The sequence below is a fragment of the Kwoniella dendrophila genome, chromosome 1 (assembly GCF_036810415.1).
Source record: "Kwoniella dendrophila CBS 6074 chromosome 1, complete sequence".
NCBI classification, from domain to species: Eukaryota; Fungi; Basidiomycota; class Tremellomycetes; order Tremellales; family Cryptococcaceae; genus Kwoniella; species Kwoniella dendrophila.
In genome coordinates this window covers 1,287,101-1,314,726 of record NC_089476.1, presented here as the reverse complement: position 1 = coordinate 1,314,726, position 27,626 = coordinate 1,287,101, and the positions used below count along the sequence as shown (strand labels likewise).

At 39.8% G+C, this 27,626-nt stretch overlaps 11 protein-coding genes across 11 annotated transcripts; 4 read left to right on the top strand and 7 right to left on the bottom strand.

Moving 5' to 3' along the window:
• Positions 1 to 49: 49 nt before the first annotated feature.
• Positions 50 to 1,117, bottom strand: L201_000480 (uncharacterized protein; the record flags this gene model as incomplete). Its single annotated transcript, XM_066216282.1, has 5 exons — positions 50 to 211; positions 306 to 572; positions 675 to 733; positions 815 to 899; positions 1,082 to 1,117. 5 exons carry the CDS (start codon positions 1,115 to 1,117, stop codon positions 50 to 52), a joined length of 609 nt encoding a protein of 202 aa, XP_066072379.1.
• Positions 1,118 to 1,606: 489 nt separating this feature from the next.
• On the top strand, positions 1,607 to 2,970 carry L201_000479 (uncharacterized protein; the record flags this gene model as incomplete). Its single annotated transcript, XM_066216281.1, has 6 exons — positions 1,607 to 1,722; positions 1,785 to 1,861; positions 1,943 to 2,072; positions 2,204 to 2,365; positions 2,458 to 2,677; positions 2,857 to 2,970. The coding sequence occupies 6 exons, from the start codon at positions 1,607 to 1,609 to the stop codon at positions 2,968 to 2,970; spliced, it is 819 nt and encodes a 272-aa protein (XP_066072378.1).
• Positions 2,971 to 3,185: 215 nt separating this feature from the next.
• On the bottom strand, positions 3,186 to 4,690 carry L201_000478 (uncharacterized protein; the record flags this gene model as incomplete). The annotated part of the gene is made up of 5 exons (XM_066216280.1): positions 3,186 to 3,390; positions 3,505 to 3,655; positions 3,776 to 3,928; positions 4,014 to 4,277; positions 4,348 to 4,690. 5 exons carry the CDS (start codon positions 4,688 to 4,690, stop codon positions 3,186 to 3,188), a joined length of 1,116 nt encoding a protein of 371 aa, XP_066072377.1.
• Positions 4,691 to 5,194: 504 nt separating this feature from the next.
• Positions 5,195 to 6,491, bottom strand: L201_000477 (adenylate kinase; the record flags this gene model as incomplete). Its single annotated transcript, XM_066216279.1, has 5 exons — positions 5,195 to 5,445; positions 5,548 to 5,729; positions 5,856 to 6,063; positions 6,231 to 6,369; positions 6,432 to 6,491. 5 exons carry the CDS (start codon positions 6,489 to 6,491, stop codon positions 5,195 to 5,197), a joined length of 840 nt encoding a protein of 279 aa, XP_066072376.1.
• Positions 6,492 to 7,431: 940 nt separating this feature from the next.
• L201_000476 (uncharacterized protein) lies at positions 7,432 to 8,756 on the top strand (the record flags this gene model as incomplete). Its single annotated transcript, XM_066216278.1, has 7 exons — positions 7,432 to 7,543; positions 7,613 to 7,720; positions 7,783 to 7,847; positions 7,918 to 8,063; positions 8,126 to 8,173; positions 8,240 to 8,414; positions 8,481 to 8,756. 7 exons carry the CDS (start codon positions 7,432 to 7,434, stop codon positions 8,754 to 8,756), a joined length of 930 nt encoding a protein of 309 aa, XP_066072375.1.
• Positions 8,757 to 9,347: 591 nt separating this feature from the next.
• Positions 9,348 to 11,622, top strand: L201_000475 (uncharacterized protein; the record flags this gene model as incomplete). The annotated part of the gene is made up of 2 exons (XM_066216277.1): positions 9,348 to 9,407; positions 9,487 to 11,622. The coding sequence occupies 2 exons, from the start codon at positions 9,348 to 9,350 to the stop codon at positions 11,620 to 11,622; spliced, it is 2,196 nt and encodes a 731-aa protein (XP_066072374.1).
• Positions 11,623 to 12,193: 571 nt separating this feature from the next.
• Positions 12,194 to 13,795, bottom strand: L201_000474 (uncharacterized protein; the record flags this gene model as incomplete). The annotated part of the gene is made up of 5 exons (XM_066216276.1): positions 12,194 to 12,279; positions 12,386 to 12,494; positions 12,584 to 12,601; positions 12,696 to 13,387; positions 13,513 to 13,795. The coding sequence occupies 5 exons, from the start codon at positions 13,793 to 13,795 to the stop codon at positions 12,194 to 12,196; spliced, it is 1,188 nt and encodes a 395-aa protein (XP_066072373.1).
• Positions 13,796 to 14,857: 1,062 nt separating this feature from the next.
• On the top strand, positions 14,858 to 15,709 carry L201_000473 (uncharacterized protein; the record flags this gene model as incomplete). Its single annotated transcript, XM_066216275.1, has 1 exon — positions 14,858 to 15,709. The coding sequence occupies one exon, from the start codon at positions 14,858 to 14,860 to the stop codon at positions 15,707 to 15,709; it is 852 nt and encodes a 283-aa protein (XP_066072372.1).
• A 978-nt stretch (positions 15,710 to 16,687) lies between these two features.
• On the bottom strand, positions 16,688 to 19,026 carry L201_000472 (uncharacterized protein; the record flags this gene model as incomplete). The annotated part of the gene is made up of 12 exons (XM_066216274.1): positions 16,688 to 17,209; positions 17,267 to 17,335; positions 17,400 to 17,471; positions 17,549 to 17,594; positions 17,644 to 17,757; positions 17,820 to 17,895; positions 17,949 to 18,152; positions 18,216 to 18,348; positions 18,426 to 18,514; positions 18,573 to 18,596; positions 18,668 to 18,727; positions 18,804 to 19,026. The coding sequence occupies 12 exons, from the start codon at positions 19,024 to 19,026 to the stop codon at positions 16,688 to 16,690; spliced, it is 1,632 nt and encodes a 543-aa protein (XP_066072371.1).
• Positions 19,027 to 19,611: 585 nt separating this feature from the next.
• L201_000471 (uncharacterized protein) lies at positions 19,612 to 22,693 on the bottom strand (the record flags this gene model as incomplete). The annotated part of the gene is made up of 5 exons (XM_066216273.1): positions 19,612 to 20,794; positions 20,848 to 21,013; positions 21,070 to 21,570; positions 21,633 to 21,885; positions 21,944 to 22,693. The coding sequence occupies 5 exons, from the start codon at positions 22,691 to 22,693 to the stop codon at positions 19,612 to 19,614; spliced, it is 2,853 nt and encodes a 950-aa protein (XP_066072370.1).
• A 2,513-nt stretch (positions 22,694 to 25,206) lies between these two features.
• Positions 25,207 to 27,373, bottom strand: L201_000470 (uncharacterized protein; the record flags this gene model as incomplete). Its single annotated transcript, XM_066216272.1, has 5 exons — positions 25,207 to 25,285; positions 25,340 to 25,649; positions 25,704 to 25,873; positions 25,961 to 26,416; positions 26,484 to 27,373. 5 exons carry the CDS (start codon positions 27,371 to 27,373, stop codon positions 25,207 to 25,209), a joined length of 1,905 nt encoding a protein of 634 aa, XP_066072369.1.
• Between the last annotated feature and the right edge of the window lie 253 nt (positions 27,374 to 27,626).

The window sequence follows — 27,626 nt, the reverse complement described above, 5'->3', positions numbered from 1 at the left end:
ACATCCTGATTACACAAGTCGAAGCATTGAGGTGCAACTATCGGGTTACCTAGATCTCGCCGTAACCACCAGCCTTGAAAACACCTTCTTCTTTAGTAACGATATCTTGAAGGGCCTTTAACCAAGCTTCAAGTTTAGGTAGAACTTCTGCTTGAGGTTCACCAAGTTTTGGGTAGAAAGTGGCTCTGTATGGACAAGCTTTCATTGCGAGCTAATAAACGTACGAACACAGTTGAATGAATGAATCAATGAGTAAATGATTGGAAAAATCACTTTCGTGATAATTCGATAAGCAAAAAACTCACATAGAAAACAGGTCTAACCATCATACCATGATGTTTCTTTAAAGAACCTTCATAACCTTTTGTGAATGATTCACTTAATTCTTGATTTGGATTATCCAAGTTGAATCTTAAACCTAAGGCAGTAAATTTCAATCCTCTCAATAACCACATCAAAGCATCTGTTGCTACTCTATCTTTAGCTTTTGGTATATTAGCTTTTTCTGATGCTAATAAAGATTCTAATGTTTTCCCTGATTCTGGATTATGTGCCAAGTATGCTCTTACTTTCTATCGTATGTGAATAACATGATGAGGTTAGTTACACAAACTTGAAAAAGGTCAAATCGCTTTGTCCGCCTTAAGAGGGACATTATATACGCTTTGACTTACAGCAATGTTACCAGTTAAATCATTTTGTACAACTACAAAAGCTGGATTACCGAAAAGACCTATATACCATATCGTTGTCAATCTAATATACCATTGCTGACCTTACAACTAGCCGTTGAGCATCAGCAATCTGAACTCACCGAAAATCTTTACCAAGTTCTCAGCAGCTTCACAGAATTCAGCGGTATCTACACCGGCCTCAGTAATGGTAACTTCGGTGAAGGACTAAGTGGAAGAGAAGGCAAATCAGGTACATTAGATTGCTTCATATGTCTTTACCTCTTGTGAGAGACCCATCTCCTAGCAATACTCTATTGACAAAGGAGACAAGCTTGGAAACTGCTTGAATCAAAGTATTTGAGGGAATGAAATTACAACATAGGTCACAACAAGGGTATCGTGCTCACTTTGGTGATGGTCTCGAAGAATTGTGGTTGACTCATTGTAGCAGCTTCTACTATATAAGTTGATGATAAAGAAGATTCTTGTATGAACAGACACACTTGACATATGTATATTTATATATGGTCAAGAAATGGTCTCGAGCGTGTCGTTCTAGACGACCATCCTCCACAACAACCGCAGCCTATGCAGCTTAAGGTAGATGAGCGGCTTACTCCGCTTACTCCTCTTGTTATCGCTATCAATTCTCACGTGGTAGATTTTACTGCAAGAAGCCACGTCATGCTTATCACCCTCACCATAGAGGTCGTGTTGCATTGCGCGTCGTTGATATAGCATCATTCATCATCGATATATTCAGTGAATTGCTGAAAGACATCTTAATAAAGCTATATCGATAACGTTCATCATTTCAACTATACATTAGATCTGCCAAAACCTGTCAAGATGATGTCCCAAGTAAGCTACTTGGAGAAGAGAATACCGCGGATATCGCTGATTAAATCTTTACTATTAACTAGCACCCAGCAATGTGGAAACAACCAGCACCGGCTAATTCATCTTTCAACGAATATAATACCTTCCCTTTACCTCAAACACAACGAGGTCAAAGTTCTCACGCTCATGGACCTGTTGGACATACTCAGTCAGCTCATCCTTCTCGTATGCCTTCAGGATATAAGCTGATATATCTATCACATCAAACAGACAACCTTTAGTAACAGGTACATCAGTACTTGGTTTGAAATACGATAAAGGTGTAATGATAGCAGCAGATAACTTAGGTTAGTACATGAGAATCAGCTAGAAGAAAAGGGACTCAGGCTCTTCACATTAGCTGACATATATATTGATAATCATGACAGCATCATATGGTTCTCTCGCTAGATTTAGAGATATCCAACGTCTTCATCCATTAGGTAAACATACATTGTTAGGTGTAGCAGGTGATATGTCAGATTTCCAATGGTTAAAAAAAGAATTAGATGCTTTATTGTGAGTCTTGAGAGTCTCAGCATCAGATCAAGTGACCACCTTCTCATTTCTCTTTTCATCATCTTCCGGTATTATCGTATCTCGGTTATAAATGGCGTATCACTGATCGGTTCGGTTTTCTACATGTATAGACGGGAAGAAGATGCGTTAGCATTAACAGATTCCCATCCTTCACTTTCACCTAAAAATATATACGAATTATTGAGTAACTTGTTTTATGCTAGAAGAAGTAAGATGAACCCTGTATGGAATGCTGTATTAGTAGGTGGGTGGGACAAAGTGAAAGAAGAAAGGTAAGTCACGCTTCAATCATTTAAAATGACCAAAACCACTGTCATTCGTCCAGTGTCATCAGCTAAAAGTCACTTTCTGCATCATGAATCAGTTTCTTAGCATATGTGGATCTACTCGGTACAACATATTCAGCACCAACACTTGCAACAGGATTTGGTGCACATCTAGCTCAACCATTATTAAGAGAAGCTTATGAAGCTAAAGCTGGAATCGATGGTGAAGGACCTTTGTTAACTCAAGAAGAAGCTGAAAAAGTTTTAGAAGATTGTATGAAAGTTTTATTCTATAGAGATGCTAGAAGTATAAATAAGGTGAGTTATGGTATCTGATACATCCCCGTTACTGTATATGATTTTGCTTGATCAAAAGAAATCATCTTCGTTATCCGTTGTGGGGATTCACTTGAAGATATAAGCAAAATACAATAGTAATCCCGATCAAATGAGAACAAAATAAATGCTAACGATCTAACCTACTTCCCTTTTTACAGTTCCAAATTGCTACAATCACTTCCGAAGGTGTAACCATTTCAGATTCTAAATCTGCTGATACATATTGGAAATTCGCCGAAGGATTAAGAGGATATGGTGCTCAAACTCAATAATTATTGTTTGGTTAACATCATCAATGTGATAGGTTGGTCTGATCTTATGTAGACATGTATAAAAGTCAATTACGACCTTGCCGCTCGACAGTAACAGCTTGACCACGCAGCTTTGCATGACATGTATATGCAAAAAGGGACTATATACAATTGACTAATGCCTCAGAAATTCTACTTTTCTAACCTTTCTAATCCGTTGAATACCATGAACTCGTTCATTTACCTAATCTCTGTTCGACTTTTGACCAAGCTCTCATTGAACCTTTCCATTCTTCTTTATCCAATACTCCCTGCCAATCTAATTTTATTGGTAGATTGATTGAATAACCCAATTTCCTAAGAAAAGGTAATGTAGATGAACGTAGAGTACTTATAAGTGGATTTAAGTGATGTAAAAGTGGTAAAGGTGAAGGATATTGACTATCAAGATCATCAGACAAAGACATTAATATCGTGTAATTTTCTTCAGTTTATCATGCTCTATATATATATATATATACATATATATATGTTATATCCTTTTACACGACTTACTATATTTCTGTTATACGTAAAGTCCAAAATGGATAACCCCATAATTCAGGTGGACTTCTAGGTAATAAAGATTTGAAAAGGGAATTTGATTTAGGTTGTTGTAAATGGTGTATAAGTAATAATTCTGGATCAGATGTAAAATGTAATTGGTCTATTACAAGGTTTAACAGCGCAGATACGTCAGTTTACCTTTCCTCCCTTCTTCTGACGATGTATTTGAATCAAGATCGAGTTGATCCGAGAAATCAAAACACATCGAGCACTTGCTTACCTTTTATATCTTTATCTATACTCTTAACGTCTATCATGTCTAAATGTCTATTCTTATCTATATACGATTTTGTAATATTCGATATTAATTCATCTGAACATGAAGGAGGTAGAAAATGTATTTTAAGGCCTTTACTTGAACTCGGTCCGGATTCTGAGGGAACACCGATTACAGAAGCGCATTTGGTCAGCTTCAATCTCACTTGAGGATATATTATAAATAATCGTAATTGACATACTAGGATATACGATTATACTTCTAACTTCATTCCCTAAACTCAAACTGGTACTTGTTGAACTTGAATTATCGACATTATCACATAAATCTTTACCCTGTTTCCTCTGTGGTGAAGGAGACGAAGGTTCTTCAAGTTCAGGAATATTATTATCTTGTGTAGGTTCATTAGGTGGTGTTGAAGGCGGTGAGAGCGGTAATGTATTGTTTCTTGACATTGAATTAGACAAAGTTTTCATCAAATTAGGTAAAACAGATTGAATTAAACCTATAATAGAAAGAAGGTTTCCTTTAGCATTTTATGATTAATGTTAATTCCAGATGAATTTAACTCTTACCTTGTCCATCCCAAATTGATATTTCTTGTATATCATCTTGCAAAGACCACTCAACAGCATTCAATATACTTTGAATTAAAGCTTGTTTTTCACCATTCTTTCGTTTTTTAGAAGGTACAAAAATTAAAGCTAAATGTTTTGGAGGTTTGATATGTCTTGTATGTATAGTTCTATTTCTTGTAGTTTCCAATTCATCTTCTAAGATTGAATTTTGACTTTCACTTGAACTTGGGAAAAACGTCTGATAAGTCCTTAAAAATAAAGATGATAGTATGAATAATAAGTGAAGTAAGATGAAAATTGGGAAAGATAGTGTACGTATAATGTGATTCAATATGGACATTGTTAAAGGTTGTAATGTATGTATCAAGCTTGACCAGCAAGCTTTGTGAATATAGTCTTTTCAGAAAATCAACATTGATCAATGCTTTATACCAATTTAAAAACCTGATAATTCCACTGCTATATTCAATCGTTAACTTACGCGCTGTGCATTACATTCGATATTTCAACGAAAACAACAAAAAAGGAACGATATATGATGACGTGGAAGATGAGACTCATACTTTTCGGAGACCGAACTTGTAATCTTCATTGACTGAAGATGAGGTGATAAAAAAGGTAATCATTGGTATTTATTGACCACTCAAACATCTCTTCACCGTCATATGCATATATATACTCACACCTTAATCAAGATTTGTTGAAAGAGCAAAATGTTAACAATGCAACGGTATACTATGATTTTAATGCATTTTGTTTTTCATTTGATTTCCCCCGTTGTCTATTCTGTTTGGTATTTATATATTTTTATATATACTTCTCTTCCCCTTCTCTGCTATAAGATTTACTCTCTGATCATCTTACCTTCTCTTGTACCTTCTAAGATTTTACCAATTGAAGCCCAAACTAATTTTGGTGATTGTGCAGCATCAACTGGTGTCCAAATACCTGTACCTTTATAATAATCAACAACAGGTCCAGTTTGTTGATGATAAGTTGTTAATCTTTTCTTTAAAGTTTCAACGTTATCATCTGATCTTTGAATTAATGGTTCTCCTGTTTGATCATCTGTCATTGGTTTTTTAGGTGGGTTGACTGAAGATGGAATGGTCATTAGTACAGAACTTGAAGGCCAGGCAAAACAGGTTGTCTAACAATATAAACACGAAGAAGTGTCATGAGAAGCACTTTACTTACATTCTTTGTGGTAACTTCTACCTGAAGCTGGATGTACTAATCTACCAGTAATTCTTGAGATTAACAGAGCATCTGGGATTTTTAGTTCGATAGCATGGTCAATAGCTTGTTTAGATTCTTTTAACATGGCATCAAGTTTTGAAGCTTGTGGTACAGTTCTTGGGAAACCATCAAGAATGAAACTATGAATCGATAATAGGGAATTAGCATGATTCCGATAAGTTTTCCATCTTACAACAAGGATATCAGAACGAATCGATGCGTATAATGTAGCTTTGGTATTTGATACAAACAATTCAAAGACTTACCCATTTTTACATTCAGCATTTTCAGATAATTCTTTTTTAATCATACCAATCATAATTTCATCTGAAACTAAACCACCTTGATCCATGATTTTTTTAGCAGCTTTACCTAATTCAGTTTGTTTTGCAACTTGACTTCTAAGCATATCACCTGTAGCTAAATGACAAATACAATATTTTCCTGAAATGTTTGGTGCTTGAGTACCTTTACCTGTTTTATCGTAAATTGATAGCCAGAGAAGAGGTGATGATAGAATATAGAATTGTACGATTGCAGTAAAAGATAAATCGGCGATGATAAGAACGATAATAACGAGATAGCGATAAAAGCATTGTCAGCTTCGCAATGAGACAGACTCAAATGTAAGGAACACTCACCAGCACCTGGTGGACCGATCAAAACCATTCGAGGAGCATCTCCTGAACCACCTAAACCAACAGCTGCTTTGGCAGAATCGACAGCTGAAGAAACGGTTGAACTAGCTTTATTCTCGAGATTGTGAATTTTATCTTGTAACTGAGTATTGAAAGATGAATATCAGCTCCTCATATTTACTTTTGATTGATTCCCAAACCCACTTGAGAAACCAAAGTTTTGAGGTATTCAACCTCTGAACCTGAACCTGCAGCTGAAGCCATTTTGAATGCTAGAAATTGTTGATATGGTGTGAGCTAGCCAACCTGAAGAAGAAACGTTAGAGGTAGCTTACAGAACTATCTTCCGTTATCTGATCTAGGTGATCTAAAGATCTAAAGAGAAGAGGATGGGTATCTTTTTTTTGGTATTTTAAAACGTATACACCTCGATACGATGTAAATTCCAACAAGATTAGCACCGAACAAGTCCGTGCGTGTACCAAGCTTAAACCCCAATATAACCTTGTGCAGGAGTATATGTATATCTACCCAATTACCGGTAAGATAGACATTGTTGGATGCCACTTTCAATCATCTACGGAGTTAGATACACTTTCCGACTGACCTGTTTTGGTGCGTCATATTATAATTTCATAGTAAACATCCCACGTGTAACTTATATGGGGTTGTTGACGCGACTTTTATTCTTTTATTTATCCTGTTTATTATCCTAGAGTAGATTACGTAGACAAGTAGTTATCCCTTGTTTGGTTGTTTGCCAAGTGCAAGCTTAGACCCCGTTTCAACTTTTTATACCTTTTGACGCAAAGATCACCTCATACAGTAAACAATTGCACAGCCTATAGTCTTGAAGGTTATTCTTTTCTTTCTTTCTTTACATCTTTCATCACTTTCACTTACATACCTTCTATTTTTTATATATCTTCATTCAAGTTTATCAACCTAACGATCACATAACGACAAAGTCACTCTTTACTCATTTACCCTTCACAAGTGAGTTAGTTAACGTGGATCATATTGTTACCCTTTGTCATCTCAATCTCACATTCCTTCCTTTCACTATTGTGACGCTTGATATGATATCTACTTATACTTACGCATCATTGTCGTCGCTATTTTATGCTTGTTTCTAAACTCACGATCCATCTTTACTGACTTATCTATAATTATAGCCAAAAATCAAGACTACACTATAATCAACATGTTCGCTTTACTTCCCGCTCTTGCTTTACTTGCCACTTCAGCTCTTGCCCAAAATTCTACCAGTTCCGTCACTGAAAAAGACATTGAAGGTCTTGAAGCCAACTTCAAACGTTAGTTTTACATCTATTTATATCCATACACGTATAAGAAGCTGATATAATCCCTTTAACCGCATATAGAAGCTCAGCTTGTTCCACAATTAATCAGTGATTTCGATCCTGAAGCTATTCTTTCCGTTTCCTTCGGAGGACAAGCTATTACAGTCGGTCAAAAGCTCGACAAAGATGGTAAGCCATCCCTCTCTCTTCGAGCAGAGGAAAGCAGCTTATATTCTATTGGCATTGTTCAGCTGTCGCTTCTTCTCCTGAAGTAACTGTTGCCCCCGCACCTGGTCATGACCTCGAAGCTGGTGCCGTAGGTGTCCTATACCTAGCTTCTCCCTCCCCTATCCCGAATAGTGACTAATAGCTCTTCCGTCAATTAGCTTTACACCCTTTTAATGGCCGATGCTAATGCTGTCGGTACTGACCAAAACACCACTGAACAAACCAGACACTGGCTCGTAAACGGTGTTTCCCTTTCAGGATCAGGATCTTCTTACGCCGTCAACTACACCGGTGCTACTACTATGTGAGTGAAGAACTGAACAGTGAAGTCACAGCGATTCAGAGCTGACCTTGATCATTAAACAGCACCGACTACGCTGGACCTGGACCATTCGAAGGTACCGGATCTCACCGGTAAGCTACTGCGTCTCATTGCTAGTCAATCGATTCCAATAGCTAATACCAAAATACCTCTCATAGATACGTTGTTGCCCTTTACGAACAAGGCTCAGACTTCGCTGCGCCATCAAACCTTTCTACTGCTGGTGTACCTCTCGGTACATGGTTCCTCCCTTCATACGTTTCCGAAGCCAAACTCGGTGATTTACTTTCCGCCAACTACTTCCAAGTAGAAAACGGACAAGCAACTTCCACCGTGAGTGCGCGTGACATCTTTTCAATCGATATAAAAGTTGCTAACAGAGTCTGTTATACACTTCAGGCTGAAGCCACCACTTCAGTAGATTCTGCTACTCTCGCCGGTGCCGCTTCTACAACTGCTGCTTCAGGATCAGCTTCTTCCGGCGCTGTCTCTGCAACTTCAGGTTCAGCTTCAGGATCAGCCGCCACCTCCAAAACCTCCGGTGCTGCTTCAGGTGCTTCTTCAGCCGCCGCTACTACCGGAGCTTCCAGTGGAGCTGGTAAAACCGGTGTTGCCGCTGGTATGATTGTAGGTGCTGTTGGTGTTGTAGGTGCTATCGTTGGTGCCGCTTTGTAAGCAGGAGCTGTGTAGGTGTGTAGGCTCAGTAGATTAGGTGTTAGTAGAATAGATAGCATTCATGTCATGGACAATTATACTTGCGCCAATTCGATGGTTCTGTTTGGTTTTCGCAAAACTGTCCATCTTCACAATCTCCAGTTTAGCGGTCTACTTATCTTCATGTTTGTCATTCGACCATTGCATGTCCAGAAAACACAAACATATGAGCATTGCCATTTGGCACAGATTCTTGTTGAAGGTTGGGGTAAGCATTGAGTTGCAAAGATCGAAAAGTGGAGTACAAGACGGAGACCCCGCAGAGACGAGTTTGTGATGGTTGAGTTTGAAATCCACCGAAAGCACGCTTCGACCCCTTCTTAACATTGTATTGACTACCATTTTCCGATGAGAGTGAACAACTATACTACTTGACAACCTACATATAGACCTTAGATGCATATATAGATGCAATCAATGTTTGATATTCTTGAATATCTTTGACCCATTCAGAGAGAAATCGCAGGAAATTAGGATTTACGAGATTAGTGATTCAGTTACACGATGTGAGTGAAATCCTCTTACACCTTCACATATAGGGTCTCCTGACTCATGAACCTGTATTTCTATCGGCTTAACAGGCCTTTACCTGTAGAGAGGTCGCAAGGAAGTGTAAGTTGATCACTTCTCGAAGTCGACACCAGAGTTGTCTCATCCGCTCCAATCGCTAAGTACAGTTTTCGTCACATAGGTATCAGCATTAGTAGCTAGATTTCAAACAGCTGCAAACCGAGATGCAGAAGCTACAGCACGGGAAAATAGAAGAGCAAGTCTACAACCTAATTCAAATGGAAATTCTCGTAGAACATCTACCAATGGTTTATGGACCCCTAGTCCAGGTAATACACCAAAATTAGGTGAATCAGCTATTCTGCCTTCTGCCGATCTACCATCAGGTTCAAGTCAAAAGGTTGAGACACAAGATTCTCAAGAGAAGAAAGAAGAAGGGACTGCAGAGAAAGACGGATCTAATAGTAATGGTGTCGGAGTAAAGGATATCTTGAATAAGCCAGGTGATAAACTACAACAAGCTGAAGACAAGTTCAAAGATTTAGTTATTAAAACTGAAGATGAATGTAAAGATAAAGGAAAGGAAAACGCTTCGAAATCCAAACCTGATCCAATTGAGATTACGAAAGAAGACGTAACCAAAAGCAGTCCTTCTAGACCACCTAAATCACCAAAAAGATTATCGAGTTCAAACGTCATGTCACCTTTGCCTGTTCCCGTGTCGACAACGGAAACAGATATTGCACCTAAGAAAGATATTACACTAAGTGAGGCAGAAAAGGAGAAAGTTGAACAACCTAAAGCTGTTGTTACAAGCAGGGAAGGAGAGGATAAATCCACGCCCTCGAAACCTACTCCTTCTAAAACACCTTCATCAACCAAAAAGTCTTTCCCAACTCCCTCAAATTCCAGATCCACCATCAACCAAACTCCTGCGTCCGCATCTACCACTTCAACACCTACTAGTGCAACCAAAACCAGATCGCGTCTTTCATCAGGTCCAATTTCAAGCACCAAATCAACGACTACAACTCCTTCCGCAACAACCAATCCTACACGTTCACGTACTTCATTAGGACATCAATCAACACCATCTTCCACCGCCAGAACAAAATCCTCCGCTAATAGAAGAGAATCATCTGAATCTGCAGTAAAACCATCTCATCCTCCTTCTTCTTTCAATCGTACACCAAAACCGCTGGTAGCTTCACATACTGGACCTTCTGGATCATCAATTCGTAGACCATCTTCCTCAGCCCAAGGAAATGTCCCAAGTCCATTGAAACCACAATTAACTGGTACACCATCTAAACCAACTGCCTCAAGTTTAGCTAAAGCTAGAATACCTTCAGCGACAACACCCAACTCGACAACCAAATCAACCAAAAGAGAATCATTGAGTTTAGGTAAATCATCTGGTTCTGTGACTAGATCTTCAATTGGAAGGGGTGATAGTACAAGTCCAAGTCCAGCTGGAAATACAAAAGATATATCCTCAACACCATCAAAAATATCTTCATCAGGTGGAAGTAGACTATTACAAGGTACAGCAGCATCTAGAGCTAGATCAGCAGGCATGCAACATCATGATTCACCATCAAAGACACATCCAAGTAATTCATCATCAACTAATACACCTTCAAAAGTCACTGTAGCGGGACAAGCACCCAAACCTCAATCCTCCTCAACATCATCAACTAGAACACCAATCAACCAAAATCGAACGAAATCCTCATCTGCATCTTCGACATCTACATCTAGAGTCAGAGTCAAACCTCAAAAATCTACCAACAACGAGAATGAGAAAAAACGTACAGAATCAAAAGGTGATGACGAGAAGGATCTACCTAAAACTCCTAGTGTAGGTTTTTCGCCAATTGGTAGACTTGGTTTAGCAGCTGCAAATATGAAAAGACCAGAAGGTCCGTTAACTGAACAAGGTCAAAAAGCTAGAGAAGAAGGAAAGATTGGTGATTCAGCTCAAGAAAATACAAATAACTCGCTCGAAGAAAATGGGCATTTCAGGCAGGCTAGCAATGATGAAAAGGAGCATGAGGTTGATGTCGTCAAAGCTGAATTACAAAAGCAACATCAAGCATCAGAGGAAAGACAGAATGAGACAGTCTCAAAGGAAACTAATCAACAAGATAGTAAAGAAGCGGAATCGACCTTTGAAAGCCACCTCAATCCCAAAGCACATAAAAATGATAATGGAATTGAATCAAAGAGTGTTGAAAGTGTTAACGATCATAATGATGATGAAGATTCTATAAATATTGGCGAGGAGAGCTTAGAAGAGATACCTGATATAGAATAGATATGATCGAATGAGTCTACTTATTCATTAAAAGCTAGATATTAGACTCGAATGGGCTTCGCTTGGAATCACAGGAATGGAATGACAGGCTTTTCAATGCACCTCACTATATACTGTTTTTTTTTTTCTTTTTTGGGAATGTTGATATTGAATAGATAATAAACCAGTATTAATTGATGATATTATGCAATCTTTACGAATATACGAAATTGAATTTTTCCTCGAAACATAAGACGAAGATATTGTCACAGCAGAATACGCCTCTTGATTTCAAGGTCCGACGGTAAACTGGATTAATTTAATATGCATTTTTCATTACTTTTAGTTTTCGTGTGCGATTATTTATCTATGCAATCTAATTATCATTTATATGCTACAATTACCTTTAAGTTTCTGAATATTACAAATTGCAATCTAATCAAGCTACAGTATAACGGGATTACTGCTATATCTTCCTCTTTTTTGTTGACGTTATCAGATGATAACGCCAATTATTCTAATATATACCTACATGGATCGATGGTAGGAAAATGAATAGTCCTTGTTTTCTACATTTTACAAGTGTGCTCTTCTAAGTAGCACAATGACCACCATCGACTAACAGATCTGAACCTGTCATGAATGAACTGGCATCTGAAAGAAGGTATATTACTGGACCTATTTGGCGGGTAGTCAGAATTCCGTTATAATCAGTATAACACGTAATGAAACTGCTCGGTTTCAAGCTCATATTCCTCTTGATTACTTCACAACATAAACTCACCTCTAAATTCATCTGGAGTAGATAATCTACCTAATAAAGAACCTTGCAACCAAATCTTTTCCAATTCTGGTTTCTCGTCCAATAAAGCTGCTGTAAGTGCTGTTCGGATCTATATTCGAGAGGAATGGCGATACGGTATGCGTTAGCAAGCTATCACAATTATTGGATGCTACATATGGAATGGGTGTTACAACTCACATAACCAGGAGAAAGGGTCTATACGGATAACAAGCATTCCCTCGATGTCAGCATGAGATGCACGATAATCCTATATTGTGAAATAGTCTTCTTTTTGATCGGTACCACTCACATTAACTCTGATACCCTTTTGACTCCATTCCAAAGCTAAATTTCTAGCTAGTTGATTTACGCCAGCTTTACTTGCAGAATAAGGAGCGCAAGTTATACCTAAATTTGCTATATGTGCAGACATACTTCCAGTCATAGCTATTGAAGCACCATTTAAACTATCTCCGGTGGACCCATCATTAGCTGATTTAGGATTTTTTTCCAACCATTGATTGGCAAAAGCTTTGGCGCATAAGAAAGTTCCTGTTAAATTAACATTTAAAACTTTTTGAAATTTTTCTGAAGAAAATTCTAAAGAAGGTAACATAAGTTGAATACCAGCTGAAGTGAATAATCCTCTAATAGGTTGTTTTTCATTATGTTGTTTCATTTCAAATAATTCTTTGAATAATTCATTCACTTGAGTTTCATTTGTTACATCTAATTTATGATAACTAATTTCTAAACCTTTTGATTTTGCTAAATCCTCTGCTTTTGACCATTGCGGTTGTGATGGTTCAGGTAATAAATCCATACATCGAACACTTGCTCCTGATTCTAAACATGCATGAGCAATCGTTAATCCTAATCCCCTACCACCACCTGTAATTAATATCGTACGATCTTTCAAAGAGAATAAATCTTGAGCTGATAATCCTGCTAATGGGGCTGGAATGTCGGGTTCGGATTCAAATGAAGATGAAGATGAAGATCCTATATTGTAAGTATATAATGTTTCCCAACGTAAAGATCAACAGTAAAGTGAGCTCAAGAGTATCATGCTATTCTTTGATAAGATAGTATGTATGTCTTACTGTCTTGAATTTGACTTTACTCACGTGGTGGTGCACCATCTTGTGGTTCTTCAGGAATACCAGCTCTTTTACTTTCATCTTCCTTTACATTCTCAGCGACAGGTTCACCTGAAGATACGGGTCTTGATTCATGCTTTGTCGGATGCGCGGCTTTTGGTCTTCCACTGCCTTGATCGTCATATCGTTGAATACTAGTTGAGAATGCAGGGTACTTCGTGAGGATGAACTTATTCGATGCTCGAGGTACAGCTAGAGGAGCTAGTCGAAGTCGAGGTCGTAAGATGGTTGATAGTCGTGAAGCTAACATCTTGTGTGTGTGTCTTATAGTACTATCGTGATTCTTGATATAAATAGTGGTGAATTCAAAGAGCGATCGTTTCTCCTGACGCATATATATACATATGGTTATGGTTGGATCATATGAAGGAAATTCATCAGGTTGTTATCACTGGTGTTACATATGATGTAAATGACATCAAGTATGACAATGTTGCCATGTCATCCATCTTCTGCTTAAGGTTATCGGTTCAGTCCGTTCTCGCAGTTTTATATCATCTTGGAAGACCTTTCGGCTCTTCTTCTCACCGTCCACCTTGCCTGCTCTGTACCTTTGGTCATCTAGTCATATCAAGTGGAGGGCACGTTAATCTTTCATTGATATCTTCCTCCTGCTTGGACAGTATGGGATTTACGTCACTTCACCCTGAAATTCGGGGCATCGGTGCGAAGAAAGCGGATTCCAACATTAAGGTAACATAATTCATTGACGTAATGAAATCAAGGGTTGTGGGGAGTAAGGTTAGTCCATAAGACGTTATGTGTCCATGTAGCTGCTGGTAGTGAAATATAATACTTGAGAGTTAAGAAGTGACGATTCATCCCATACAGTACAATTCAAATACGTACAGTGTGTAGCCACATCTATGATTATATCATATGACATAACTTTTGAAAGCCTCCTGGTTGTGTGACTATACATGCGAAGGAGCTATGTCTTCTTTCGAGGCATAAAGGTGAGCTTGATGGCCATCATCCTTACCCTGCTGATGTCTGTTTGTGACCACATGCGTTAATGATCTATTTAGAAATCAAGTCAAGTCATTCATTAGGAGGAACATGACAAAAGAAGTCACATTGAGTAGTGTCGACGTTGGGGCCTATCAACCTTTTTGACTCTCCCAAGCCTTTGTCTTTCGCGAAGCCCTTGGAGTATTGTGGAGCGCTTATCTATCTGCATCATTTACCGATTCTGCAGTTACCTGACATGAACAGCGATTACTGTATATAAAGCTAGGTGGATACGTGTCTAGCTCTTATCTTATCTTAATTAGTTTGATTATCCAACACAAACTTTACTGATTGTCGTAAGATGTCCAAATCTACTACTACTCAACCACCTGGCTCTATGGAAATTGCCTCACTCATATCCTTAAAGCACGCGACAGCTTATCTTGGAGAATATGATCATACTCAAAGTAGATGTAAACTGACATATCAAGATATGAATGGTATCAAAACTTTTTATTGCCACAGCTTCGCAGAAGACCATATGACGGATTTAGAAGGTACAAATCTCATTGAGCGAGAAGAAAAACCTCTTTTGTACCTATATAAAGTATTAACCGAACCAAATAATCTCAAGGTCAATAAACAATCTTTAGAATTGGAAGATGCTATCATTGAATTACCCTTCACTAACGGGATCGAACAAACTACACAAGAACTTAATTGTAATGCCACCCTCTTCGGTTTCAGAGCACATGATAAACATTCCGAATTGGAATGTCATCGCGTTCCAACTTCAATTAGTCTAACTAACGATTCGGATGATTCAGGTATTAAACTGTCTGATTTATGGACCAACGATTCTCACCATAAAGACATCAAGTTGGTCATTAAAGATACCGACAAAGCGACGATAACTGGTCATGCAATGAACCCTCTTGCAAGCTATTATACTCCTGACTCTTTGACAGTTTTTGGGGTTCATGTCAAATCTGAGAAAGCTTGGAAAGAAGACATTGCGCGGGATCCCGAAAGTCCAGGTTCCGTGGCTGCTTTGGCAACCAGACTTAGTAAGATGACTGGTTCGACTAGTATAAAGACTATGTCAAGAGGGTCTAGTCAACAAGCCAGTCTCGTTGCGGGGTCAGTCGAGAATACGGACGATCCAATTGAACCTTATCCTAGAGGTTATAAATGCTGTTGTTCTACGATCTAGAACTAAATGGGTAACTGTTAGACTGTGTTAGGTCAACAGCGTGATTTTTCCAAATATACATATACGGCAACCACATGAATGCTATTGTTTTGACTTAGCAGTATCACCGCACGATCTCTTGCTGTTGCGGAACGTTGCACATACAGCAATCAAGGGTGATGCTGTAGAGAAAATGGGTTGTACTGTATGGTGGATGATTGCTACAATCGTAGACGCTTTTAAACGGGGATCGTTGTAGCGCCAGGACGTAGAATTAAGCTTAATACAGGTTACTACCCTTCCTGTGGTGCACATGTTTGATCAATATTAGTCGATGTGAGTGTTATAAATGAGTGTAATCGATAGTGTGTCATGTACGAATACTCTATGTCAATCGACTGGATGTATCTGTCTAGATTGTTACCATCAAAGTTGTCGTATATGTTCGGATCTAAAGGTTATCATACAGCCTGTCTATCACGTATTCCCGTTCTACTAGCTAATCCTTGAGCATACGATTCGCACGGCCTTATAGTGTGATCCCGTTCGAAGGTGATCTTTCGTAGCAGAACGGGCAGTTTGGTAGGTGCAATGGAAGAACGTCAGCGAAACTGAATTCAAGCTCGTCAATTTGACCATCAAACCTCCATTGTTTACAAGCTGACAATTATGTGATTTCAAATCCACCTTCTCGATTGGGCACCTTGGCTGAGAAGTCACCCGTCCATCGTAGACGTGTACTGGCAGCTTTCGTTCAATACTATCGAGCGGAAAAAGGCAGTGGCGTGTCGTCGAAGCTGCTCGAATTCGAAGGTATCCAGGCGTATCATCGAGAAGGGTGGTGTTTTGGCGGATAGGAGCCATATTTCTCAATATTGATGCTCACAGGATATGCTAGAGCTACATTATTTCCATTCTTACTAAGAGTACGATATGTGTTGTACAGCACAGTTTCTACTTAACAAAGTCCTTGAACCCAATTGATCCGATGACCTATTATTACAATTCACCTAATTTACCTCTGCTACTCGACCACCAGCCCATCAAACCACTTAAGCTAGGTCTCAGCCTATGACCAGACGGACTACCTGGACTTCCGGGTGAAGGTAATCTAAAAGATGTGGCTTGGTTGATATCCAGCTTAGGTTGAGGTACAGTCGCCCATAATTCTTTCCCTGCCAATCCTCTGTGAACAGTCAAAGGTAAAAACACCCTGGGTTCACCATGGACCAAAGAGACTGTCAATCCTCCCTTGGGGTCTGTCGAAAATATCTGTCCCGATAAGACATCTATGATTGGTAGTAAGGGTTTAAATCCAGTTTGCGAAGGGGATAAATGAATCCCAACAGCTGGCATCGAGATACCGTAATTCGTTAATACTGACAATAACGGTGGCTTGGATAAAGCAATGGTGTGATTCCCCATCTGATAAGGTTTCATCAGGGTTGTCAAAAATTCGGGATGAGATGCGGATGCTGATCGCCGAGCGGCATTGAGAGCCTTAATGACACCGTATGTTACCTGCAACTTCAAGGTCAGCACAGTGAATAATACCAGATTGATGGTGTTACTACTTACCGTCATTTCAGAATAGCCATATAACCACATCGCTTCACGGTTCAGTGGATCTGCTCCTCCGCGTAGGCCCTATACGTGAGTGATAAGCTTGATCAGTCTCGACCTATCTCAGATTTACTTTAGTATGACTCACGTGTTCGCCTCCCATATAAAACATTGGTACTCCGTCGTTGATGAATGGGTACACAGCAGCGTTCTTGATCAACTTTCAGACAAGATTGAACCAGGATTAGTCAAATACTTTCCACCAAGAAGAAAGTCGGTGTTACCCCGCCAACTTACTGAAGGATCGTTAGTCAGTCCAGCGAACCGAGGAAAGTCATGATTACTGCATCGCAAAATCGTCAATCTTCCATACACGTGAGTAATGGACTTACTCTAGGAACGAGCCCAGAGTGGTTGGATCTGGGAACAGTCTATGAATCCTGTTAACCATATCTACCAGCTCAGCCACAACTCCTGCTGGATTTTGGGAAACCTCGAAAGCTCTTCTAAAATAGCGCATGCATTTATCAGCTTACATAGGTTCCATAAACATCGCGAGAAAGCTTACCTGATATGGAAGAATGACGCGAAATCCAGTATACTAGTCATACTTGATCTCTGATATGGCGCAAGGTATGCCGGATCTATACATTGTGAACTTCAGCCTATGTATAAACCGGCACGTGCTAACGCTTACCTCCATGCAGCACCTCTCCCATGGCTACTACGCCTGCAGCTTTCACAAATCCCGGCCAAAAATCTTTCCTAACATGTTTGACAGTATCTACCCTTATAGCATCTATATGGAAAACTTTGACCAAATCCTGTATCCAACTGTGCAATGAAGCAATAACATGAGGTGATTCGGTGTTGAGATCAGGCATATTCTCGGATAGCCAACCTATTGAGGTATTCAGTTTGCTGAGAGCGAAGTACTGATAAAAAAAGATAGAAGGATACATACAATTTTCCACATCCCATTGATCTTCCCAATTCGGTACACAATAAGGGTGAAAATCGGCCGGAGAGTTAAAAGGTCCATATCTTGCTGAGGGCAAGAATGTATCTAGCGATTCTACACCAACATGGTTCGCAACCTTTGCAGTAAGAAAATTAGTCCTCTAAATTCATGAATACATCGTCTAACTTGTGACCAAACTGAGATCCCACTTACAACGTCGACCATTAGATACATTCCTCTAGCATGTATAGCCGCGCTCAAATCTATCAGATCTTCAGGCGTTCCGAAGTGTTTGTTCAGCTCTGAGAATAGAATGATCAGCCTACAGTTTAAGCACAGTTTAGCAATAATTTAATATACCGAAAATGTTAGATGTCCAATATCCTGCTCATAGAATTAGTATGTACGGCACCGCAATTTAGTATGCACGGCACCGCAATTTAACCGAAACTCACCATGATATGCTTCATGTCCATAAAACCCATCTATATTGGCAACAACAGGCGATATCCATACTATGTGCAAGTTTTACCAATCAATGAGTGAAGCTCGAGAAGTTGATTTATCAGGAATAGTACGTCTATATCTCACTAGTATCAAAGCCCATTCCTTTTATATAATCTAACTTCCTCTCTATACCTTTCCAACTTCCACCACAGTGTTTCTTATCTGCAGGATCGCATTGTGTTATCAAATCATCCGAACGAGCAAATCTATCTGTCAAAACTTGATATATTGATCTTGAACGTAATTGTGACGTTGTTAGACTATGTACTAATGGAGTGAGAGCCAGCAGTAGAACAGATAACAGCATTTCTTGATTGGCCTGTCTATGAACTATTGTCCCAGTTGTCCAGGATGAGAGGTCAATCAAGATAGCTCTGGTCCATATATCCCGTAATTCCTATGGGTGTCGCGTCAAGAAAACAATGGGCGAGATTAGACAGGTACAAACGATGCTTTATGAGATGTAACGATGTATATGATATATCAAACAAGAAGATGAACAGACAAGATCGCTTTCGCGTATTTATCGAAGAAACTCAAGTTACAAATTATCGAAGTTTGAAATTAGATCATAATCATTCGGGGACCCACTTGTTTTACTTTTTACCCTTAAGGATGCCGTATTAACTCATCTATTTTCATACTTTTTTGTAGGACAAACAGACGAGTTGCACAATTATTAGCGTGAAACGACAGTCGGTGCGAAACAATGTGGACTTAGTGTGCAGTATATCATATTAAGACAGGTACATAAGACATGGTGTTGCATACATGAGCAGTTCAGTTGATTTAATAGCTACAATACATGAATAAATGTCCTTTTCATTTGTCCCTTCTGGACCATTCCCCTCCCCTCGTCTTTTATAAATCCAGTCTCTTACACATCCATGTCTCACCTATCTTCTTCCCGAACAGCTTCATCTATGCCGGACGGACCTCTAGAAGGACTTGATTTCCTTCTACCATTACTTTCTCTTCTACCTTCACTTACTGAGCTGGAGCCTCTTCGATGATCTCTACCTCTAGTGGTAACAGGAGGAACAGCAAAATAATCACTGACTCGAATATCATACATTGGGGAGATATCGGGTCTGACGGATTGCCTATTGGCACCAGGTGAAGGGAACGGACCTGACATATGATTTTTGGGCGGAGCTGAGGGGAAAGGACCAGACATTGACATCGAAGTTTTCCTACTGTTCTGGGGATTGGATACAGCTGGGGGTGAATATGGCACAGGTGCGGTTGTAAGTGGAATATTTTCCGAATTTGCTGAATAAGGCATTTCCGTGTCTACTGAGTCTATACGTTGGTGACCAGCTTGAAGAGGCGGAGGCGGTGATCGTGTTCTTGTGCGGCCAGGCGATAGAGGATCACTCATGTCGATCAATTGATAATCTTCCGTATCTGTGCCATCTGCACCCACTGTCGAACCTCTAGAAGACCTCTTATCCGGTGCTCTGGTTCTTCGAGCATCATCATCTTCTTCAGCCACTTCCGGTAGATATCCTAATCTAATCGAATCATTCCCTTCAGTTGTTGACATCCATGAATCAGCCTCATAATCTGTCCCCGAAAATCCTTCTACCATTGATTTCTGTCTTTGAGTGGAAGTATGCTTCTTTGTTCGTAATGAGGTGAAACTGCCATCACTCTTATAGTCATCAACTCTAGGTCTTTCAGGAGCGCTTTTGTAGTCTACTACGCCACTTGCGCCGAATTTTCGTCTGAGCCAAAACCACCATGCACAGAACGCTGCAGCAGCTAATACAAAGAATCCAATAACACTGACGACAGCAATAACGGTGGTGTTGACGACTTTTTTCTCAGCGGCAGCTTGGGAAGGCTGAGAGCCTGGGTTGGTTGGTGAATGGCCCCCGGTACTTGCTTGTTGATTGGAAGAAACGGAAGAGAGGGATTGACGTTGTACTCGTACTGCATAAAAGTCTTGAGATGCGACAGAGGCGTTCGTCAATGGTATAAGACCAACAGTGGGTTGCCATGTTTTCTGCTTGTTGGTGTCGGGATATTGGAAGATACTATAAACGTTCTTCATGAAAGCGCTTCCGAGAATGCTACAAGAAGTATGTCAACTCAAGCATCAACGGACAAACCAGAAATAACTCACAAATCACCAGAATCACCAAGATTGCTTGAGTACTGAATCATACCAATGCATTGCTTCTGACTAGCATCTTCGGGATCAGGGTAGGTCATGTCTAGGGGATGTACAGGGATGTTTTGGCCAGCGATGTTGAAGGTAACAGCAAGTTGTTGCGTACAAGGCATGCGATCTATTTACACTGTCAGCTATGCAATAAACACTGATGAAAGGAGAATGTCAACTCACAGAAGCCATCCGAACTCATTGAGATGCCCATCGCATTATATATCTGATCGGCATACTGTCTGTACCCTGTCAAGATTTGCACACCTCCCGAGTCTAAAACAGCCAAGGGCATGCTCTTAGCAGGATAGACTTGACTTGGTCCAAGAGTGACATTCAATGTAGTTGGCCCTTGTCCATGTTCTGCATCACTCCATGTAGTGACCGATAAACCTTGAAGTGGAATCCTCCAGTGTAAATAACCGGTTAAACCGAGCTGAGGTTGAGATATAATGGGAATATAGGGTGGTTCGCAGGGTGAAGGGCAAAAGTTTTGATTAACAGTACCAATACCGAATGATGAAATGGTTCGAACATCCTCCCTTCGTTCTAAGGCTAGGGAGAATAACCTTTCGGTTGGTGCTGACGATCCCGCACCGAATAGATTGTCGAGAAAGGTAGCTCCATCGGGATTAGATCCAGTTGTACCTCCTATTGTATTCAAAATAGTCGAACTCGCCGGTACTGAGAGGGCCGTTTCGTCAGTCCATACAGTGCATGAACAAACGGAATATTCCTTAACTTACATGCTAAACCCAATACACCACTAAATTCCCCGGATTGTAGATCCTCATTTGTCACATCCACAGCTGCAATGAAAGCTTGATATCCGATTCCAAAATCTCCCACACTGATCTCCTCCCAATATATTTCTCCATTTACAGATCCAGATTGATAAGTTATATCTGCTGGCACACCAGAATCGAGAGACTGCGATATATCGAACAAGGAAGGAGCAGATTGACAGTATGTTGAAGTACAATCTGTGCTTGCCACCCACTACATCGTAAGGATTAGTGGGTATAACGGTTTGTAAAAATGCGGAAGTACCACGTACCATATCTGAAGATCCTAAATCAACCTGCAATTGAACCATTTGCACATCCACTCCATTCCATGCAGGTGGCCTTCTCCTCTGTAGCCCTCTTTTTCTTCTGGCATTCGCATTATGACCTAAGGCTACATTCACGCTGTAAACAGCTTCGGTATCACTATCACCTGCCAAAGTCAAGTTCAGCAAAACCCCTGGTACAAATGCGGTTTGTGATGGCTGAGCAACGGATGCAGTGTACGTTTTTACACGAGAAGGGGTATATGACCAAAGTGATGTGAAAGTCGTTGAGCGAGAAACAGTGGCTGAGGTTGTCGATGACATGCCATAGGCGGAAGGGTCAGAGGTGTTATAGGAGCCAGAGTTATCGAAAGAGGTAGACGTTGATGACGTTTCGGATGTCGCTGATGGTGCTGGTCCAGTAAATAGTGGACGTTGAGTTGTCGTGGATGTTCCATTGGCTGTTGGTCCGCTGAATAAGTCCGACAACGATGCGGTTGAGGTTGTGCTAGTTGCTTCTCCACTATCCTGTCTTCTAAATCCCCTCCGATACATCACATCTGGTATTTGATCTAATTTACCGGGTCTGAAAGTGTTTGTTGCTCGCCGTGTTTGAGTTATGGTTGGTGTGGTATAAAGGAAGGGACACGCCGAGTCTAATGTACATGGCAAGGGCGTTACAAAAGGTGAAGGAGAGATGAATGGTTTTAAAGATGGACCAGCAATGGGTTGATCGCCCATCAGGAACGGATCCATGGCGCGTGATATTGATATTCAATTAAGCTGTGTATAAGTGTATCAAAGCGTCAATTGCGATGGTCAAATGGGACAGAGAAGATTGAAAATAAAAATGAAAGAATATTGAGAGGAGAGTTGTGAAAGAAAATCGCAGAAAGGATTGAGGTAAGTTGATGGGTATCAGACAAGGTTAGTCAGATTCGTAATTCCGCATCTGATATTACGTTTTATCCAGAAGACAAGCATATCAAAGATTGGATACAACCTTCAAAGTCGAGACAGAGAAACTCACATTCACACTTTCTGTTTAATTTCAACACAGCTTTTCCATGGTACACGATGATCTATATTTGACGTTGTTGTTGTTGGCTATTTGTATGAGCGAGTCGACGTTCCGCTTGTCTACGATTTCCACCAAGCCCGCTATGTTGTTCCGCTTTCGATGATGACAGCTGTAGAGGTCGATATGAAGGTTGTGTTGACTTCGAATATCCACCAAATATATAGCTAACAGAATCAAGCTGGAGGAAGTGATAGTAAGAGAAGCGACTGAATTGTAGGCTTGTTTTTACGATTGACTTGCTGAAGGAGGGATACCGGTCCCGTGATCAGAACAGTTGTTTAATCGTTAATTACTTGTTACCCTTTTCTGGGGTTGGTTGCGCGGATCTTGGCACCTGGCCGTATATGCAAAGTCTAGGTTGGTAGTCTACCAGATTCGTGTTTATCCATATAGTAGAAGATATTGTATACAATGATATACAGATAATAGCAACGCGTTGATGATAGATATTTGAGAAAGATTGAAATGATGAAAAAGATGAAAGATGCGAATAAGCTGTGTTTAAAGGAAAAGTACGAAACGAGTAATGAAAAAATGGGTTTAAAAGGCTTAAATTACCCTATCTCTCCTTCTCCGCTTAAATTCAGTCACGTCGCCCCCTTGGATACATTTGGCTGTATAACCATCATTTCTTCCCAACTTTCGATATTCATCTCAAGTCAGTCATGAGCTCTGTTTCATTACAGAGTCCTTTGGATTCTGGTGACTAGCCAGATAATCTGGTAATATTACATATAGCCCGAAAGAAATGCTTAACAAACAGATCTCCAGAGGAAGAAACAGACGCGGACGTTGATTGAACGTGAAAGAAAAGCTTTGGGAGCCCCATGTATTCGGACCGATGCAAACGCAAGCAGTTCAGGGATTATACTATCAAGGTACAAATATAAGTTGCAGCATTTGTTGTTATGAACCGGATCGTTTTACATAGTAATTATAACTAATTCATATTTTGTATATCACGTCAAATTCCAAGAGCTGCTTCTAAGAATTGATTCTAAGACGTATCTCTCAGAGGCATCTGAGAGATGCCTCTGAGACATATCCTGAGAAGTAATCTCTCAGAGGTGCGCTCTGAGAAGTTGTTCTTAGTGTAGATCAGGTGATCATTTTGGGTGACAAATCTGACCTCCTGAAAGGTATAAATACCCCCTTTCAGGAGGACTAAAATCTGTCACGATGATCAAGCGATACCTCAGCTAGAAGGCCCAATTCATACAGCGTAACCAGTATTACGATGGGGGAATTGGCTTAGACCGAAGGATATCCGACGATAGGAAGGATATCGTTCGCGAATGAGGGAATTCCTTGAAATATGAAGGAAAATCCGTTGCACTGAAGGATTTCCTTGAAAAGGGAATGAGATACTCAGCGTTCGAAGACCAAACTAGGACAATTGGCGTTGTAGCAGTATGGTGAGCTGAGCTATTGCGATTATCGATTCTGTGTTCAATAGTTATAGTAGAGAGACAACAATAGAGAATTCATAAGGAAAGGAAAGAGTTATGAATTCTAAGAATAATGATATATATAAAGTCCATCACGTCCTGCTCTAATGTTCTCGAAGTGACTTCCAATGTTGGACGATGTAGAAGTTGAACCAACCAAGGATATCCGTAGTATACGAAGGATATCTACCAATTGCGAGGGATATCCGTTAAGTGGGAAGGATAGCCTTCGCTGTTGAATGATAATCTAAATGAAGTTGACCGAGTGTTGAGGTTACGTAATTGTCGAACGCGCGTCATGGAGGTTACCGGTGGTGGCCGACATGACAAAATCCACTTCTTCTGATGGATCAAAATATCAATAGTTAAATATCAATAGTTACTTAGCAATAGTTGAATACCAATAATTACCTATCCATAGTCACGCAGCATTCCATATCTTTGGACTTAAACACTGGAATACTCAATGAAACTATTACTCCTTAAGACCTTGTCAAACATTTCATATCAACCTAATCTGTACTCATCACCACAACTCATCGGATCCATCTGAGTTGCTTATTACTGTCCAACCATATCACAGATCCCACGAGTGATACTCAAGCTGGTAAACTATTACTTTCCATTCGTCTTGTATCTAACAGGTTGATCCAGAACGAATTGTAACATTTCTTGGCAATCCAGTGTGATGCCAAAGTAGACAAATTATGCATCATGGTACTAAGGTAATAGTGCTTGTATCAGGTAGAAATGGTATCCGCTCTGGCATCTTCTTCATGCCTTGCTGTTTCACCAATTACATCATGAAACCAGATGACCCTGCATAAACAAGGGTCAGCTGAATAGTTCCTGATCATCATACATTTAACTTACATTGCTGTAGTATCATCCCTAATACTTCTTGCCCCAGGACTCTTCATACTCAAGAATTGTCTTCTCAATTCCCTATCATCACCACCATATGCATTTCTGATCAAGTGTGTTGCAGAGTTTTCATCCTCAAACACCCATTTCCCTTCCACACTTAAATCCTCTTTTGGATATGGGTGAATACCTTGAGGAAGAGAAGGTGCATGTGGACAGTTTGCCATCACCTCTGTCTTTGGGATGTCCTCATATTTATGATGAGTATGATGACCAGCAAGTAGATGAGGAGCATCTTCAGAAGACAGTCTGTCCCATACTTTACCATATTGTCAGCTATCCTCCAAGCATCAGATACACTGGAACTACTTACAGCCATCAGTAGCAAGTACAACAAATCTCAATTGTTCCCCTGAATTAGGGTGAATATCTCTGACAATCACTTCAGGTTTAGCTGTTATATATGGTGGTGTTTTATTTGGGCATTCTTCTGACCAAATCCACTTCTTTCCAGGTTCTCTCTGCAACAAAGCTCTTTCAATTCTACCAAAAGAGCAATTTCATTGACGTCAGAACGGATAAGCTTGATAGCATTTGACAAATAAACTCAAAGATCAGCAGCAAACTCACTCTTTGTACTCTTCATGGTCAATTTTATAAGAGTTATCACCAAAAGCTCTAGTAGGTTGAAGACCACCTAAAACTCTTGGAGTATCACCAAAACCTTTGTTATGCATTGCACTCTCCTTTTCATCTTCTGGATGTTCACTAATCACTCTAGCAACTTCTGTAGGATTTTCACCTGTGCTATCTTCAGTTAAGATATCACATCTCCATTCTTCCTTGTGAGGATTCCACCATCCCGCTACAGCTCTTGTATCACCAATATTGGCTACATATAACTTATCAGCGGATACATCTATAATAGCTGTTATGGCACATGAACCAACTTCATATATATTTTCAAGATTTAGCAATGTTGGTGAGTGAGGTGGAAGGTTTGAATTGTTATTTTTAGGATGGAGTAAAGGATTGAATATTGCTTGATGGGTGGTTTGGATTAAATCTGCATCAACAGCTAGAAAACTGCAGTATAAACAATGTTTCCTTCAGCTGCAGCAAGAATCTTTTTCACCTCTGAAGAAAGACTTACGTCAAAGCAATCATTTCTGCAAAAGTCTGTGGATTATCTTTCCCATTGAAATCAGGCATCCACTGATCAATGAACTTGATACCTTTTTCTAGTTTTGGTTGCATATTATCACTTTCCCAATTTTGACCAGGTCTCAAGCCATCAAACAAAAACCTTGCTGCATTCCAAGCAAGACAACCATGCAAGGTTTTCTTTAACAAGTTAGAAGCACCTGGCCCACCATGACCATCTAACACACTGAACATCAGTAAATCATCTGTACCGTCACCTTGAAGAATCTCATTTCCTTCTTTTTTAGGATGCAATTTAGTTCTTACATTCCACCAATCTAACCAAAAGAATTTGTCATCATTTTTACCTAAATTCTTCAGGTCTTCTTTTGATACTACATCTGCTGTAAATCTATCTTCACCTAAATCAACAGAAGGTAAACAACTTGCATCCCAACCTTTAACAGGATTGTTGATTCTGTTAACGGCTATTTTACTTTCTGCTGCATGTAATTTGGTTTCTACCTCTTCCTCACTCAATATCAGATGTTTAAAATTCTTTGTCCAAGGATCATTAGCGGAATCAAGTATATAAGTCAATTCTACTGCATCTGCTGGGATAGTCCTGATTTTAGCTGGAGCTCCACTGAATAAAGTGGTATCTTTGAATTTTCCTTTTGATAACGAATAGTATGCAACTCCTCCAGCGACTACCATACCTAAGCCTAAGCCTAGATACTTGTAATTTTGAGATGTGCTCTTCAGCCTTGAGGTTATTTGACTTCTAATGTCGATATTTGGCTTTGAGAAATTGATGGATGGCTTGGATTGCCGCCACTTAGCACCGTCCTTGAAACCTCGAAGCTGAGCGTATTTCAGGTTCTTGAATTTGGATAACATAATGTGCATATGTATCGTTGTAAGAGACTTGGAGAGATGTAGGTATGTGTCGATGTAAGACTTTAATAGAATATATGAATCACTCAGAAAGTATCGTCGTATAGTTAGGCTAGCAATTCAGCTTATTTATCTCAACCGATATGTAACCTTCGCTTTTTCAGTGTCATGAGCGACTCGTAGACTTTCACTGAGGGACTATTCTAAAGGAAGGGCATGAAAAGAAAGTTGTGATCTTCGCAACCTGTTGCTTCAA